The following is a 17,797-nucleotide window of genomic DNA, read 5'->3' as shown; positions in this document are numbered from 1 at the left end:
CCTGAAAAGGAGTAAGCGGTAGAAGATGGATGGATGGATGGTTTGTCAGCCGTGTAGTGCTTCGGGTAAAAATAAAACGTTTCAAAGCTCAGTAGTTTTTTAAAAGAAAACAACATCTCTAATCTCAATCTATCTTCATTAGGAATGACTGTGATTGTGTGTACAGACTTTTGATGTCTATAGAAGTGCAGCTGTGAGTCAAATAAAAACATTATAAGTGACATAAATGGCAAAGGTGTAACATTTAATACTCGTTAAGTGCTGGAGCACTTGCAAAAGATTAAGCAGGAAAATTATGCATTTTGTGACACCTATCTGCAATAAACAGAGCAAAATGCTATTTATTAATTTTTCATTTAAATCAATTCTTATTAATCTTTTTTTTTTTTAATGAATCTCACCGTTCAAAAAATGTTATGCATAATTTTATCAGCAGGTGGTGGTGTCGCAAACAACAGCAGCAGCACGGCGTGCGCGATGACGCAGCGCGGCGTGACGTCATGATGCCGAGGCGGAGCTCCGCGTTTGAAAGTGGCGGGTGAACTGAAAGCAAACCGCTGTGTAGTGAGAAGAGAAACAAAATGGCTGCTTGTGTTGTTTAGTAGCTGTGTTTTATTTGAAGTGACAGCAGCCGAGACGAGTTTTATTGTTCTGCGCGCAAGTTTTCTTTCATGCATTACTGAAGTAAAGACCGTACTGAAGGACGTTTTTTAAGTTTTTTTTTTCTTCAGCTCCTGGTAAAGCGTCTTCATTCATCTCTCAGGTAGGAACTTTAAAAAGCAGCGGATGTCCGTTAGCTTCTTGCTAACTACGTTTATGACCATTTAAGCGAAATATTTATGCTTGAGTGACCTGCTAAAGTTCAAGTAAACCCTGTCCTGTTAATATAACAGCCGGCCATTGTTTGCGAATGAATGGGAGTACTTTTAAGTAGCTTAACGTGGTCATTATCTCCATAAATAAGGGCATAATCCTTAAATAAAGTCATCTGAAGTATAAAACATCATCAGAATGTATTTGTTTTTGTGTGTGTTTTTTTTGTTCGTTTAGCATGACTAAGGAGGAGGACAAAGTGATCCCGGTCCGTGTGGCTCTCCGCTGCCGCCCTCTGGTTCCCAAAGAGCTGAATGAAGGATGCCAGAGCTGTCTAACCTTCGTGCCCGGAGAGCCACAGGTCATAATTAAACACCACATCCACTGACCACAATAATAGGAACACCTGGTCATACATGCAATTATCCGATCAGCCAATCACGGTGCAGCAATCATGCAGATCCAGCTTTCTGTTAATCTTCAGAATGATGAGAAGGTCTGAGCGATCTCACAGAGTTTGAGCATTGAACGGGTGTTTATGCCAGATTGAGTATTTCAGAAACCGGGGAGGGTGATTGATTTGATTCGGGAAGGCGGGTAACTCAAATAACCACTATTCACCGCCGTGGTGAGCAGAAAAGCATCCCAGAACATGTCGAACATTGAGGTAGATGGGCTACACCAGCAGAAGACGACAAGAACAGGACTCGGAGGTTACGGCAGGCCGGAGAAGATCAGAAAAAGCTTCAGCTGCAATGAATAAATAAATAATTGTTTGATGTGAACATGAACTGAAGCCTGGATCTGCATGAGTTTAAGTGTTTGAACTATGACGGTTGGGATGATTGCATAAACAAGCAGGTGAATAGGTATACCTATTATTAAAGTGGCTGATGAGTGTGTATCTACTTAAAGATCCACTCATCTTCCATCACCGGGCTGAATTATACCGGCGTTTACGCTTTTTCCTTCAGGTGGTGGTGGGCAACGATAAAGCGTTCACATATGACTACGTGTTCGATCCCACGACAGAGCAAGAGGAAGTGTTCAACGCGGCCGTGTCGCCTTTACTCTCTGGCCTCTTCAAGGGTTTGTACTAATTTCCTTAAAGGAGAAGTCTTCCCTGAAGCTGGGGCGTGGCTTCAGGCAGCTGTTGAGATGGCAGAGTAAACATTATCATCAGTGTGATGTCGTGTGAGTGGTTATAAACCTGCCATGTGTGTGATTTGCAGGTTATAATGCCACGGTGCTCGCGTACGGACAGACCGGCTCAGGAAAGACTTTCTCCATGGGAGGCACCTACACGTCCGCACAGGAGAACGACCCTACCGTCGGCGTCATCCCCAGAGTGGTCCAGAAAATCTTTCAGGAAAAAGACAAGATGGCTGACTGCGAGTTCCTCCTCTCTGTTTCCTATCTCGAGGTATCGCGTTCCTCCCGAACCTCTCGAAGTGTTCGATCGTTTCTTTCACTCTGTTCAAACGCCATCGACGTCAGTCTCTGCCGTAATGAAATGGTTAAGGTTTGCTGTATCCAAGTGCGCTTCAGCTGACCAACGACTACTTCAGTGACCACTTTATGAGGCACACATTTTATCGTGTGTGATATAGCTTTAAAAGCGGCTCGAGGTTGAGATCTGGTGTTGTAACTAACAAAGCGTGATTATAATGTGCTAGAAATTTGGCTTTTGGCGAAATTTGGTGTTACACAATGAACGAGGAGTTCTACCGCCAAAAAAAAAACACGTTTTATTTATTAATCTGTTACAAGAAATCAATGGGGTTTGTTTCCAGACTGAGCGGGAGACAGGTTCGTATCACTGCAGTAGTGACTTCCCAACATGGAAAACCCAAAGGAAATGCTGCCTTAACTAGTTTTTCCTACTCTGGAAGGGAGTAAGTATAAATAAAAATCAATACTAGTAAATAAAATTAAGAAAAAAAAAATCATTTTCAATTCCGATCCTTTCTATTTGTTACAGGATCGGCTTAAAAGAATATTCATTCTTTTGTTCCCTACCGATTCTCCATTTTAGCTTATCACGGCAGTACTGGACGTCAGATCCGTACCTTATATACGTTATATACGTAACACCTGCATCCGAAACACATCTACGTGTTCTCTACTGCGCTGCTCGTGCGTAGTCGGGTCCGTAAAAAAGTCATCCGTCGTTATATCTCCTTCCTGGTGGTACCTGATGGTTTTATGTCTTGATCATCTCTGTGTGCTTTTATACATTGAGATGCAGCCATGTGATTGGCTGATTCGATATTTGCATTAGCAAGCAGGTGTATAAGTGTGTATACGACTGGGAACTCAAAGTTTTCCAACACAGAACTTTATACTTAACACGTTAGAGCGTCCGTACGAACGCCACCTTCTGAAGTTGATGGAAACTCTGGTTATGGGTCGTTTGGTTAGTGTTTGTTTTATTTTTAAAGCGGGTGTGATGATTCGCTGTAAACAGTGCTGAAAATGACATGAAATCTCGCCGGAAACTAGTTGTTTCGGTTATTAAAGTATCTCCCGGTATTTAATGATTTTCAGGTATTTCTTGTCGATCACGATGAGCGCCGCCATGTTGAAGTGACGTCACGGAGAAGTCGGATCTTTCCGGAAACTATGAATTTCCGAGTAGGAATTAGAAGCTGGAGAGCATGGTTCAGAAACTTCCCAGCCGGTCATGAACGCAGCGATATTAAACGAGTCACTGAGCATACATAACGTTTTGTCCTTATTGTAGATTTGTTTTGGGTTTTTTTTTTTTCCATCCAGATTTACAACGAAGAGATTTTGGATCTTCTGTGTACGTCAAAGGACAAACCGGTGATTAGCATCAGAGAAGATCCGAAGGAAGGCATCAAAGTAAGTGAACAACAAAAAGAGCTCTGATGTGAAATTTGTCGTATCCCAGTAATTAATCATTAACACGTCGAGCTGGAAGTGACGTGCTGCTGTGGTGCCGCAGATTGTAGGTCTGACGGAGAAGGAGGTGTTCACCACTCAGGAGATGGTGGGCTGTCTGGAGACGGGGAACTCTGCTCGTACCGTGGGCTCCACGGCCATGAACGCCGCCTCGTCCCGTTCCCACGCCATCTTCACCGTCAGCCTGGAACAGCGCCGCGGAGGCGACAAGTGAGTAGTCGGTCACGCGCTTCGGCTGAGTTGTGTGCCTCATTTGCATGAACCGATTACTCCGGTTATTAATTTTGTCTTTCTCATGGGAACAAAAGTCAGCTTTGTTTGGACAGAACAACGGCTCTGAACCCTGCAGGGTTTTTTTTTTTTTTTGTTTGTTATTATTCGTTTGTTCCCAACTGTAATATTTTTCTAAAGATCTCAAATAGCCCCGTTCCCTAAAATAAACAAATGAGTAACCACTTTATTGAATTTGCAAATTAACTGATAGATAAGTCAATAGATAAGAATACTCTCAACTGTAAGATTTTATGTATTGAGTTATTAAAAAAAAAAAAAACCCAGCAGCTCTGACATTATTAATGTATTTTAATCGCAGGTTTATATTATTGAGCTCCTTTTAATGCGCTGTCGTTTCTATAGTAACGGCTCGTTCACAGGGACGTGTACAGCAGACGCTTCACGTCATCTGAGGGGAAAAGAATAATCGCTGATGTGGTGAAGTTTTCTCTTAGGAGTCGCTTATGTAACACTTTTTTTTTATGGAAGGAGTCTCCAGTGTCAGTGATTTTGTAACAGTCAGGACCGAGGAGTTTACGCCTCTTTATGGTTTGTTTCTTATTAATGTCAAAAGAGAGAAAAAGAGACTCTGGTGAGGGAACAGCTGTTTATAGCTGCTATAACGTAAGCGAGAACAGGAACTGACGTGACTTGCGGACGTGTGTTTTAGAAATGATGTCATGGTCTCCAAACTGCACTTGGTAGACCTCGCTGGATCCGAGAGGCAGAAGAAAACTAAAGCTGAAGGAGATCGTCTCAAAGAGGGTGAGGAGAGAGCGATTAGCGGTCATTGTGATCATGCTTGCTGCTGTAGCTCTGTAACTCGGTGTCTGTGTTATGGGCAGGAATCAGCATAAACCGAGGCCTTCTGTCTTTGGGAAACGTGATCAGCGCGCTTGGAGACGAGAGCAAAAAGGGCACGTTCGTACCTTACAGAGACTCCAAGTTGACTCGTCTGCTGCAGGGTGTGGTTTTTTTTCTTTTATGATCGAAAAGTGTTCTGATATTTATTTAACCCCTTCATGTACATCGTCCATGTTTTTATGATTCTCAGTGCAGCATGTCTCAAACTTAGTACACAAAATCTCACATTTAATAAAATTTTGCACCTTGCAGCAATACTAAACATTTTAGTGTCAGTAATATTAATATATTTTGCCCAGAAGTGATATTTTCTGTAATGTCGGTCATTAACAGTAATGGCTTAACATCTTGTGGTCTAAAATAGTTTGTCTGAGGTGTATTTTTACTGTATGTTTGATTTTTTTAAAACATTTTTTTCCCCCCGCTTTCACAGACTCTTTGGGAGGGAACAGTCACACCTTAATGATCGCGTGCGTCAGTCCGGCCGACTCGAACATCGAGGAGACCATCAACACGCTGCGTTATGCAGACCGCGCACGTAAAATCAAGAACAAGCCGGTTCTCAACGTGGATCCTCGAGCCGCTGAGATGAAACGGCTCAAGCAGCAGGTACTACAGAGGACGAAGTGTTTGGAGTCGGGCTGCAGCTAACGATTATTTTGATAATCGATTAATATGTATTTGATTTGACATATTTGATCACAGTGAATATTTTAGTCTGAGTTATTGCGTTTCCTTTCTATCGCGCGCTCAGTGATTTTGAGGCGCAGGCGTGGACTCGCGCTCGTTCAGTGAAGTTTAATGGAGACTCGCTCGCTGTCAGGACCAGACTTTATATAGAATGGAAATACTGGCTTGAATTTCTAAGATTTAGAGATAAGGATCTAAAGGTAAACAAGTCATTTTTGACATTTGTGTGCACTGTATGTATGCAGGACCCCCTAGTGGTAGGAAAGTGTACTAGCAGGTAAACTGATTATGAGGTACTTGTCAATCATATCATCATAATTGAGAGATTAATTACTGAATTCTGTGCTCACGAGATTCAGTCAGAATGAAATCTTTTATAAGGAACATTTTAAGGCGATTGGAATGGTGAAATCCTCAAACTACTCATAAATCGTTTTTATTTTGCTCTACTTCGTACAACAGTATCTTTACTTTATTGTCAGTGAAGTCGATCATCTTGGACATTTTGGCATGTTGCAAGGCCTCTATAAGAAGCAGCTATAACAGCATGCTTCTGTGAATTTTAAAAGGAAGTTGTTTGCCATATATGGCAATTTGAGGGCGTTTCTTTATGCGAATAAGTGTAGCAGCGAGCACACGAGTACATCGATTTTAGAACGTGTGGGATTCATCAGTATTTGTGCGAGACCCATTTTCTTGTTGGAATGATGGCTTAATGCCGTGACTGTTCGTTGATTAAAGGATTGGTCTGCTTTGTCCTGCAGGTGCAAGAGCTTCAGGTGATGTTGTTGCACGCTCGAGGAGGCGTGGCTCCTGTTCTTTCAGGGTAAGTCTGAAATAATAAACTGCCGTGATTGATCGATCGATTAATGGATTGATCCGGGGAGATCAAAACAAGCTAATTAGTAGGAAATATCTGCATGTTGATGTTTGCGCAATTTCTTTAGGCGCTATAACGTCATGTCTGTTAGACAGATCGAGACACGCGGTTTATTAAGCATCCAGAAAGAACGTCGTTCCACATTCGGGAATTCTAAAAAGTCGGAATGTCGTGCTGTAGGTCCGAGGAGGCCGAGAACGTGTCGAAGATTCTGGCGCGTAACCGCAGTCTACAGGAGCAGAACAGCAAGCTGAGTCGAGAGCTGAGCGAGGCCGCAGGACAGACCGCCCTCATGTGTGAGAGGGTCATCCTGGTATGTATTTTAATTTAAAATTGTGTGAAAGTGATACCAGGTGTTCTATAAGTCTAGCATCATGACCAAACGAAAGCTTTTATTTATAGAGTTTGCATGATGGCGGATATCCACCATTTTTCTCACTCGAGTAGAATTCTTTGGTTTCGTTTATCCTTTGCTCAGATACATCACAGTCTGTAAAAACATAAACCACCAAAACCTTTCTTTCATGTCCTTAATTGTGCTCTTCTTGGGAGTTGAGCTGTTTTGATAGCGCGGTTTAAATCCACAAAATGCGATTTTAGGAAGTGTGCTGTCCTTGGATGACGTTGTCTAGTTTTTGTTTATTTCTATTTCTCCCTTTGGTAGACGGAGCAAGTCAACGAGAAACTTCAGAGCAAGTTAGAGGAACTGAGGCAGCATGCTGCGTAAGCTTGAAGTGCTATTGATTACTGATTATTACTATATTCATGACAATACGCAGTGGAGGTAACGATTCTGATTGATGACCGTATCCATGACTTTAACTCAGTTGTAAAGTGGACCTTCAGAAGATGGTGGAGACCCTGGAGGATCAGGAGCTGAAGGAGAACGTGGAGGTCGTCCGAAGCCTTCAGCATCTCATCCTGGAGCTACAAGTAAGAGTCAAGAGCTACCGAAAGCAGGATCTCATTGTAGTAGGATTGTGTGATGTGTAATGGGCTTAATCATCTCTACACGATATCCCATGACGTTTACACTGATTATATTAATAATTATACAAGTTTGAACTTTTACTCTTTTATTTATTTATTTTTTTTGTAAATGTTAATGTGAGAGATTAAACTCAATTTAGTGTTTCCTTGTACATTACTATTAAATAGCTACTATAATTAGTAATGCTATTAAGTATTGAACCCCTATGACACACTGTGGTTAAGCTAGCCGCTCTTTGCCAGACGGTGGTTCATTGAGCCGTGCGGAAAATGTCAGAACGCTGCTTTCAGACGCTCGGTGTCGGTCGTGGCGAGCGCTGAAAACAGAATTCTGGAGGTTAGGGATTCAAACCCAGTTTTGTTTCTGTAGCACGAGAGTGTAGGGATCGCGGCCACCATCGACGCCATGACCTCGGGCAACTCCACGTCTCTGGAGGTCGACGCGGACAGCAGCACTGCAGACACCAGCCGCAGTCCTGCTACCGGCTCGCCTGAGGTGTGCTTTTAATATCAACCTCACAGTTTTATTTTGAGCACAGTTTGCTGTAGTCAGTTTAGGACCTTGTGTTTTCCTTCCTTTTCAGGCAAGCAATGCTGAAGCTCAGGCCAAAGACTCCCCAGAGATGTTCACTACCCAGCATGCTCTGAGGCAGGCTCAGATGTCCAAGGAGCTCATTGAGCTCAATAAAGTCCTCGCACTTAAAGAGGCCTTTGTCAAGAAAATGTGTCAGAATGACAGTCACTTGGAGCCGATACAAACAGAATATCAGGTAGAAGATTTATCGCTCTATCATGAAAAGCAAAGAATTTATATAGTGTGTCTTTGTAGACAACAGTCCTCTCTCTTACCGGGCGTTCATTTACTTGAATATCGTTTTATCCGATAGGAGAACATCAAAAACCTCCAGGCTGAGGTCGGATCCCTACAGAAAGAGAAGGAAGATCTGATCCTCGCTCTTCACTCTGCTAAGAAAGACACCAATCAAGCAAAGTGAGCTCATGCTAGCAGTTGAGCTTGTGCAATGTTGATTCCCCGTCCGACTGCGAGTGTTTCCACCATGTCAGGTGTAAGGAGATCAGGGCAGGTGTAGTATATTATTAGCAGCTGTGCGGTCAGGAACTGCTTACTAGGCAGAGACAATCATGCAAACTCAGCCGGATGGTGGATTTTTAGGTGATTCTGCAGTAATATGCAGTAAACAGTAAAAAAAAAACAACCCCGTAAAAGTACGTTATTTCGATAATCCTTCCATAAACCGGTTGTGTAATGTCCACATGGTCGACATTTTCACTGTGGATCTGCTGTTCGACGTGTTAGAACGCATACGTGCGCTGACCGGCACAGGAGAGCTAGCATTTAATCATCGTCCCTATTAACGTTATTTATTAAATTCTACAACTTGACGTTGCAGGACTTTTATAATGTATTTTCACTTTCGAAAGACAACCAGACGTGCCTTTTAAAAAAAGATAAATAAAATTTAATGGCGTCCCTAATAAATATAGTGAGGGCGCGTTGCGAGCCCAGACGGGGAGCAGGTGAGATGGAGGGAAGGGGGCGGGGCTTCCCGGAAGTGTGAGTTAATATCGGAGAGTTCAGAACACCTGAGCATATCATCCAGTATTCATGCTGATTGGATCGTCTCCTGTTTATTGGGGAGAAAAACACTGATCTTCAGCAGGTTCTGAGTGAGAACTTGTACTAGTGGAGCTCCTACGCAAAAATGGGTAAAGCTTGTCACTTCTGCTGATATATAATATAACATCAGAGTAAACATCACTGGATATAGTGGCAGTGTAATATCGTGTCGAGACGATCAAATCGTTATATCGTACAAACCTACTACTAAGGCAAATCTGCCTTATAGATGATGCGCTTATTCTCCATACTTCCCCCCCCACACCTGTACAGACTGAGTGAGCAGCGCAGGAAGAGGCTACAGGAGTTGGAAGGGCAGATGACGGAGCTGAAGAAGAAACTGCAGGACCAGTCCAAGCTTCTGAAGCTTAAAGAGTCCTCAGTGCGCAGCGTCACTAAGCTTAATCAGGAGATTCAGGTACGTCTCCAGGTGGAAGCCTGTAATGCTAGAATAACAGTTAAGAGCTTCTAGAAGAGTCCACAGAGATATTGATGTGTTAAGGGTGATATTTAGTGTTTGTTTTCTCACTTTTGTGCACGTGTAGGCTATGAAGGCCCAGCGAGTGCAGCTGATGAGGCAGATGAAGGAGGACTCTGAGAAATTCCGTGTATGGAAGCAGAAGAAAGATAAAGAAGTTTTGCAGCTGAAAGAAAAGGTGTCGGTTTGGAGCAGTAAAGCAGATGTAGTAATGAAGTAGCTAGCTGACCCAAAATAATATGAACGATGTGTAATTTTACCTCAAAAAAATGACGCATGGCACGTTTTCAGACGGACGTTAAACACCGAACCTAATATCGTGTGTTTCTGTGAATTAAGGAACAGATTTATGTTAAAAATGATGTGACGCTCACCCGTAAATGAATAATTTTGGTTTATATTAGGCAGTTTGTAGTTGAGATGAAATACTCGAGTAATTGAATAAAATCAATGATTCTTATATAGCTGCTTTCCTTCAAATTTACCCGCGTTAACCGTGGACTAGGCCTGAGATTGTGAACACGATGAAAAGACGTGTTTTCTCCGAGGATAAACATTCCTAATCCATCTCTTCCCGGCTTGCGGTAGGATCGTAAACGGCAGTACGAGATGCTGAAGCTGGAAAGGGATTTCCAGAAACAGGCGAGCGTCCTGCGGCGCAAAACTGAGGAGGTAATAAATCAATGTTTCTGCTTAAACGGAGACGAGCTTTTAGCGGACGATCCCCGAAATAGAAAATGACAAACTGATATGTTTTGGGGGGAAACGCTGGAACTGTCCTGTTGTTGAAGTTTAAACGGTCTGTCTGCGATCTCTCAGGCGGCCGCAGCTAATAAACGCCTGAAGGACGCTCTTCAGAAAAGGAGTGAAGTGGCCGAGAAACGCAAAGACACGCAGAACCGCGGTATGGAGGGCATCGCAGGCAGAGTGAAGGTACATCGAGCTTCTAAACACAGACAGAATTTTTGTGTTTTGCAGGTATTTACCTATTGCAGTGTGTGTATGTGTGTATATACACACACACACACACACACACACACACACACGGGCCTACTTGGATATATCGTAAATGTATAGAACAGGCCTGAGCGTTATGACATCACGACTCACAAAAATTATTTTCTATGATAAAAGAGAAGCATCATAATATTTAGCTGTTGGAATTTTTTTTAATTAAAAAAAAAAAAAATCTATATATATATCATATCTTATATTTTAAAACTCTTTATAAAACAAACAAATCTGTAATACTGAAGGAGAAAATGCATATTAAAATTTCAAAAATAACTTACAATTTCAAAAAATTAAGTGCAACCTTTTTGATGTTTAAAGTTTTTTTTATTGTCATTGCTAACATATTAAATAGTTTGTCACTGTAAATTGTTACGTCTTTAAATAAAGATTAATTCAAAAATGTTTAATGATATATAATGTCTACAAAAATACTTTTTTTTTTTTTTTTTTAAACTGAAGTTTAACTTATAACACAGAAAAGGAATACAGGACTACTTTGGTATTTTATATTTACAAAAACGTTTTTTTTTTTTTTTTTTTAAAGAATAAATCAGTATTTGTCACACTATCCCTATCAAACATCACCCGATTTTTGCAGTAACTTTACGATATCCCGTTTTCATTGCCTTTGATATGAAATGCACGTGTACCAGCTTTTGAAATGCGTCTCTGTGTTAGGCGTGGCTGCTGAATGAGGTGGAGGTGCTGGTGAGTACGGAGGAGGCTCGACGCCACCTACAGGACCTGCTTGAGGACAGGAAGATGTTGGCTGAGGAGATCGTACAACTCCGCCAGCAGATGGAGTCTGGAGAGAAACCCGTGGCTAAAATCCGCGTGAGTATTTTTCAGCTTGCTCTCGAATAAAACTGGGAAACGAACTGACCGTGAGAACGCAAACAAGGGAAACTAAAAAGCAAAGGAAACATTTTGTTGTTTTCCACAGCGCCGCACCCTGACCATCTCCGAGCTGGAGGGGAAAGGAAAGCTGGAGGCTTCCATCAGTAAACAAGTGGACAGCCTGCAGACTGAGATGGACCTCAGGTCAGCTACACAGAAACTAACAAATATAGCTATATAATATAACCCAATATAGCTGCAAGCAGCAATCAGTGGGCCCAAGCACCGAGCATCATGCAGCAGGGAACATGCATGAGCTTCGGGCCGTGACTTCCTGTTTGCGTGGTGTGATGTTTGCCGAGACAATTTCTCCTCGCCTATTTAACATATCAATAATTCTTTCAGTATTTAGCACTTTGGATATCTTCATGACAATGCTGGTCAAATTTGGTTTGAATTTGCTTGAATCCTTTGGGAAAAGTATTTAAAAATTTGTTACTTGTCAAAACATGGAAAATTCAAAATGGCTGACTTCCTGCGGGGTGATTAAAATGGATGTGAAATATGTCTTAAGAAAACCTGTATGCTTACTGTGCTTGGTGCATGCTGGTGAAAATGGATGCCTACAATCGAAAAGAAATTGCAAGGGGGGCCAATATTGGGCTACACCCGGGTCCAGGCTTTGGGTAAACCCTGATAGCCAGAACTTTTGAAGCATGACAAGCACCGTAAAAACTCCAAAATGGCTGGAACCAAAAAAACAAAGATACCCTTGGTGCTTTGGGCCATAATAATAATAATAATAATAATAATAATAACTCATGATCCATTTGGCTGTAATATTATCAGTGTCTTTATGTATTGATTTAATTATAATTTTTTTTCCTTCCCTTTTACACCTAGGAGTGCTCAGATCGCCGACCTGCAGCAGAAGGTTCTGGACGCTGATAACGAAGGCCGAATGAAGCAGCGCTGGGACTCGATCACCACCATCCTGGAGGCCAAGAGTGCCTTGAAAATTCTCATGTCTGAGGTAAGAATTCATTTGGATTTCGAGATTTATGGTATGTTTTTGAGGTCGGAAGAAAGACACCGGGAGTTTTCAGTTAGTGGGACACATTTGTGGTCGTTTCTGCGGAGGGTGTTGTAATGTTTGCAGTTTATGGGGCTATTATGTTCTATTCAAAATAGAACAGTTAGATGGCTCCAGATCAGTACGTACTGTATCTGTGCTGAAGTTTTAATTCATGATGGTTTGGTATTATCGATTAGGTATTAACAAGTCTGTTAAGATGGTGCTGTATATATTGCACACAAGCACAGGTTTATAGTTTTATGAATAAAATGTTGGACACGACGCAGATTGTGGCGTCCAAGACGGCAAACGCGAAGCTGGAGAGCGAGCTGAAGCAGGAGCGGGCGAACCACGTGGACCTGCAGAAGGTGATGTGTGACGAGAGGAAGCTGATGTCTGCTATGGACATGGAGCACCAGAGCCACCTTGTGGAGCTCGAGCAGAGACACCAGGAAAAGGTAGACTTCTGACTGTTTCATCTCCTAATTTATTCGGAACGTATATAAATAGTATATTTCCAAGCTTTCTACGCTTCTAAAACGTTATTTCCACGCTTCTAGGGTTTTGACGTTTGTGTATATGTACGTGATGGATCTCTTTGTTTGTTTAATGTAGAGATGGACTGACATTGATTTAAAATTTTATTTGTATATTTTTCTAATTACCGATTGTTTGCATGTTTGTGCCCGATAACTGATTTTATTTATTGTTTTTCTTCTGTTCGTGACACAATAACACCACTGAACTGAACAAACCATTTTGTTTATCACAATGTCACTTCTTCCTCGTGTACAAATCAATACAAACCCCTCTTATTTATACACCAATAAATAGAGGGGTCTAAAAGAGTGCAAAAAAATAAAGTGCACTGTTACTAAAGTAAAAAAATAAATAAAAGCTTCGATGAGGTAAACAGATAGTGTGATTGTGAGTTCGTCTCTTTCTTAGCACCAAGCCTCTTAAACTACATATCAAGCGTTTATGTAACATCTGATTTGTGCCTTTATGGCTGCCTTAAAGCGCAATTCTCAAAACGCCCACAAGATGGAGCCATTTATCGGTGGATCCGATATAACAAAACCGATATCCGATTATGGAGAAATGCTTAACTCTCGGTAAAACCCATTATCGGTCGATCTCTAGTCTAATGTATTTTATTTACCTGGTTCTTCGTAGGTTCTTTATCTCCTCAGTCAGTTACAGAACAAACCGGTGGAGGAGGAAAAGCAGGAGACGTCTAAGAGGGAGAGAGAGCTGCTACAGCGTTTGAAGTTTCAGGTTAAAGTCAAAATATTCTCTTCTTTTTTTTTTATTATTAAATCTGGAACATCGCAAATGATTATTAACACAAAAACCTCCCGAATCTGACAGGAAGAGGAGCTTGAGAAGATGCAAGAACTCACTGAGCAAAACCAGAAACTCCTGGAAGAACTTGAACAATACAAACAGGTATAAAACATTAACGACGCGTTCTAGATGATCTTTAGTTTGCTTTCATTTATGAACGTCACTTATAAGGACGCAAACAATTTCGACTTCAACAGAAATTACTTCTGGCTCAGCTGTCCAGCGCGAAGAAAGCACCTGTGGGAGCGAGCGAATCACCGGACACGTCGTTTGAATATGTTCCTCCTAAGGTAAGATATTAAATTAACCTCATGTTGGATTCGACACGATGTTTCAGAACGATCAGTCTGAGTGTGTTTGTAAACTTCTCGAAAGTTTTCTGCCACGCGAGAGGCTCGTTTTTCCAGAAAAGGTGGTCCGGTTTGCTCGGACGTGATCTGTACGGTGTTCCAACAACTGCCTTCTTGTTTGTTTGTGCCGTTGTTTCTCACGTCGCGGTTTCTTCTTGAAGCCTAAAGCCAAAATGTCCACGGCGAGAGCACCTGTGCAGGAACCCGCCATCGACCTGGACGAGCTGGTGTCTCCATCGGAGTCTGAGGAGGAGGATGAGTGGCGTCCGGAGAAGAAGGAGAGAAACAGACGAGGCTCTAAGAAGTCTAAAATGACTGGGGTGAGGAAGAGGATGACTAGCGTTTATAAAACAGATAGATAGACGGTTACACTTAAGCTATCGTTCTGTCCATGGAATACACTAATCGTTGTTCGTTGTGTTGCTTAGCAACCAGAGATTACCGTCAATTACACGCTACGTTAAGTAGCAGAAGTATTGTTTATTGTTATGGACCTGTGTTTTATTTCGTACCACAGCGATGTCGAATTCTCGACTCGGAAAGCGTTTTTAATTCATTTTCTACCAGCGGCTCGGAAACCCTTAAATGTGATAATCACTCGCACACGCCCTCTAGTGGCTCATTTCTTTCTTACCGTTGCTTTCAGTTTTACCATTTTAAGTTTTTTTTTTTTGTTTTTTGTTGTTTTTTTTTTCTCTCCTCTCGACAGTTGCATTAATCTCGTGTTTTTCTTTTCTTCACATGTTCGTGTTTTGTGTTAGTGTGCGTGTAAGGGCCGGTGCGTCAATAAACTGTGCCGCTGCCGCAAAGGACGAATGACGTGCAGCAAGAACTGTCTCTGCGACCACGAGAAGTGTCGCAACATGGACAACCATTCCAGCATGGTAAGAAATCATCATAATAATAATAATAATAATAATAATAATAATAATAATAATAATAATAATAATAATAATAACTCTAGCAGGAATCTCTACATCTGCTAGTTTTATTAAGTTGAGCTGTTCAATCTTTCACCTCAGGATGTTGCTGAGATAAACAATGCGTCCAAAGACTCCGTTTCTATTCCTGAAGACCCCACAGCTGTAAGCCCTCGAGATGCCACCTTCTTCAGACCTCCTTGTGTTCCACCAACTAAAAAGGTAAAAAGTTTTAGTTTAAAATATATAAATGTATACCTCATTGATTCGCGCTAGCAAGCGACAGAGCTGCGATCGATTTGTGACGCAGTAAAGAGACTCGAAAAACTCTGCAGAATAACCGTGGTTTCTTCATCTAATCTTGAGGTCATATACGAGCTCATGAAATGTTCATAGAGACGTTATAAGATAAAGAAAGCAGCAGAGACGGTCCTGCCTCGGGTGAGTACGTAATCCGCTGGACAGGCCACGCCCACAAGCGACAAACGATTAAACGCTGGATCGGATATCGGACCCTGTAACACATGCCAAAGACTGGAATTTGAGAGGGGGAAATATTTTTGGAACTGGAAATGTTTACATATAAAGACTGTTAAGATTGGTTTATATTTATAGTTTATTATAATTACAGGGTAAGTGACCGAGAGAAACGTGAAGTGTTTTGGAATAAATAAACAAATAAATCACGGTAGTTTTTAAAGAAGACAAGGTTTCAATATCGGAAAAGAAACAGTGCCATCTTTAATTCTGTATTATTTTGACTCTTTGAAATTGTAAAAAAAACAACATTCTTTTCTTTTTTTTCAGTTTCCTCCTTGTTTTCATGTTAATTCGTTTCTAGGTTAAACACAAACACGACTGTTTAGCTGGGAGCTTGTTAGCAAAATTAGAAATGTCTTCAAGTATTGTGGTGGTGGTGGTGGTGATGTCACCGATTTCGCAGAGCCCAAACCCACACCCAGGATTCTGCTGTTTTTAAAAAAAAAAAAGAAGAAGAAACTGAGCTTTTTCTATCGTTTTCTTTCTTTTAGGAAATCGGAGACATCAGCAACCTGTCGTCAGTTCTGAAGCTGGAGAAGAAGCCCGTCCTCGCTGACCTGGACAGCGACAGTGAGGAATCCGAGGAGTCCATCATGCCCAGCTTTCTGCGCAAGAACAAGAGAGGACTGAACAACTTCAAGAACAGTTTCTTCTCCGGCTGTACTCCTGTACGTGAGGAATCCTGAAACGCACACTCCCGCTCGCTCTCCTCTTACCTGCCGTCTGTTTCGTCTTGTACATGTGACTGTCTTTTTAACCCGTCTTCTGTCTGTCTGCGTGGTGTTCTTTTAACGTAACACTATAGTTTTGGTAATGTGACCTTTTCGAACACAACCTTACTGTAGTAGAATAATTGTTAAATCAATAAATGAATGTGTGTTGACTCGGACCCGATGGCGTGGAGTTTATGGAATCTTTTAGATCCGTTTCTCACGTGTAATTTATCTCAAATTGTAGATTTCAATAAAATGGTTGAGACGTTTGTGTTCTGAGCGTTTTCTTTACGTTTGTCGGTTAAGAAGACGACGAGCCGCACGGCCTGATGTTAAGATAAAGATGAACTTCAGCGTCGCTGTAAATTATTTCTGGTTGTTTTCTTTCATGTTCGCTCTTCTGAGCCAACACGCTTTGTTCGGACGCTTGGTTAAGTTTATCAGGTAAATATGTTCATTATCGATGTCGCTGAAATATTTTGGTGAAAAATGGTCAAAAAACAGATCTTTGGCTTTCTGGACGAAAGAGAAAAAGGACAACTTTTTTTTTTAAATTTTTTTTTTTAAACCTAAATCCTCCATCCAGCTGAGTTTGCATGATTGGCTCCGCCTGCTCAGCAGTTCCCGACCGCACGGCTGGTGATATTATCACTCCTCCCCACTCTCCTTTCGCCTGACACGGTGGAAATGCTTTTTCAATTTTTCACATTTATTTTTATATCAGTCATTTATTTATTTTTAATGGTGAAATACAAGCAGGAAAAAAAATCTATATCGTACAATCACTGCCGTTGTTTTGTCCAAAACCTGCTTAGTTACGTATCCGTGGCCTTGAGTAAAATTTAAAAAAAAATTTTTTTTTTTTTTTTTTTTTTTTTTTTTACATTAAAAATGATTGAGGAATCATCGCAGCTCCCCGCCTGAGTCTAGACTTTGTGCTAGAAATTAAAACAAAATCAAGTGAACTCTGCAATGTTTCTAAATTACCGTGGATTCGGACCGAGACGTGTCACGTGACGCCGTCATAACGCACGCTCGGCCAAAACTCTCTTCGATTCACGTGCAACACTTTAACGATTCCAGGAATGCATGGTGTGTCGGGAGTTTTGTTTTATTAACTGCAACAAAGCTGGAAATTCACCGACTGGCCCAAATAGATGCGAGTTCACGCTACGTCTCGCTCTTAAAGGTAAGGTTCGGATGTAGCCGAGCCCAGATTTCACAGCTAGGAGAAATGCTATCCTATAGCAGAGTTATTCTTCCTTTAGGATCAGCACACCTAGCATGGCCAGGCCTCAGAAACATTTCCAATTCCAACTACATTTCAAAAACAGCACAAAAAATGCCTAAAAATGGTGGCTGTGTTTACACTCGCTCATTCTTAAGTCCAAAAACATCCTCCTTATTCTCCCAACTTTCTGTATTTAGAAATACTACTACTTTTACTAA

General features: G+C 41.5%; 1 protein-coding gene across 1 annotated transcript; it reads left to right on the top strand.

The window, feature by feature from the left end:
- Nucleotides 1-521: 521 nt before the first annotated feature.
- On the top strand, nt 522-16,617 carry kif4 (kinesin family member 4). Its single transcript, XM_017492436.2, has 31 exons — nt 522-763; nt 1,051-1,174; nt 1,788-1,902; nt 2,046-2,236; nt 3,589-3,678; nt 3,782-3,948; nt 4,682-4,776; nt 4,857-4,976; nt 5,309-5,484; nt 6,330-6,391; nt 6,626-6,758; nt 7,110-7,168; nt 7,273-7,378; nt 7,806-7,931; nt 8,020-8,205; nt 8,323-8,426; nt 9,348-9,492; nt 9,620-9,730; nt 10,141-10,224; nt 10,372-10,485; nt 11,245-11,400; nt 11,510-11,607; nt 12,307-12,436; nt 12,766-12,936; nt 13,655-13,756; nt 13,850-13,927; nt 14,023-14,115; nt 14,337-14,495; nt 14,937-15,059; nt 15,198-15,317; nt 16,127-16,617. The coding sequence occupies exons 2-31, from the start codon at nt 1,052-1,054 to the stop codon at nt 16,319-16,321; spliced, it is 3,732 nt and encodes a 1,243-aa protein (XP_017347925.1). The 5' UTR covers nt 522-763; nt 1,051; the 3' UTR covers nt 16,322-16,617.
- Nucleotides 16,618-17,797: the final 1,180 nt, after the last annotated feature.

The sequence above is a fragment of the Ictalurus punctatus genome, chromosome 18, assembly GCF_001660625.3.
Source record: "Ictalurus punctatus breed USDA103 chromosome 18, Coco_2.0, whole genome shotgun sequence".
In the NCBI taxonomy this organism is placed as follows: domain Eukaryota; kingdom Metazoa; phylum Chordata; class Actinopteri; order Siluriformes; family Ictaluridae; genus Ictalurus; species Ictalurus punctatus.
Note: the sequence above shows the minus strand (reverse complement) of the source record. Positions and strands in the feature narration are given on the sequence as shown.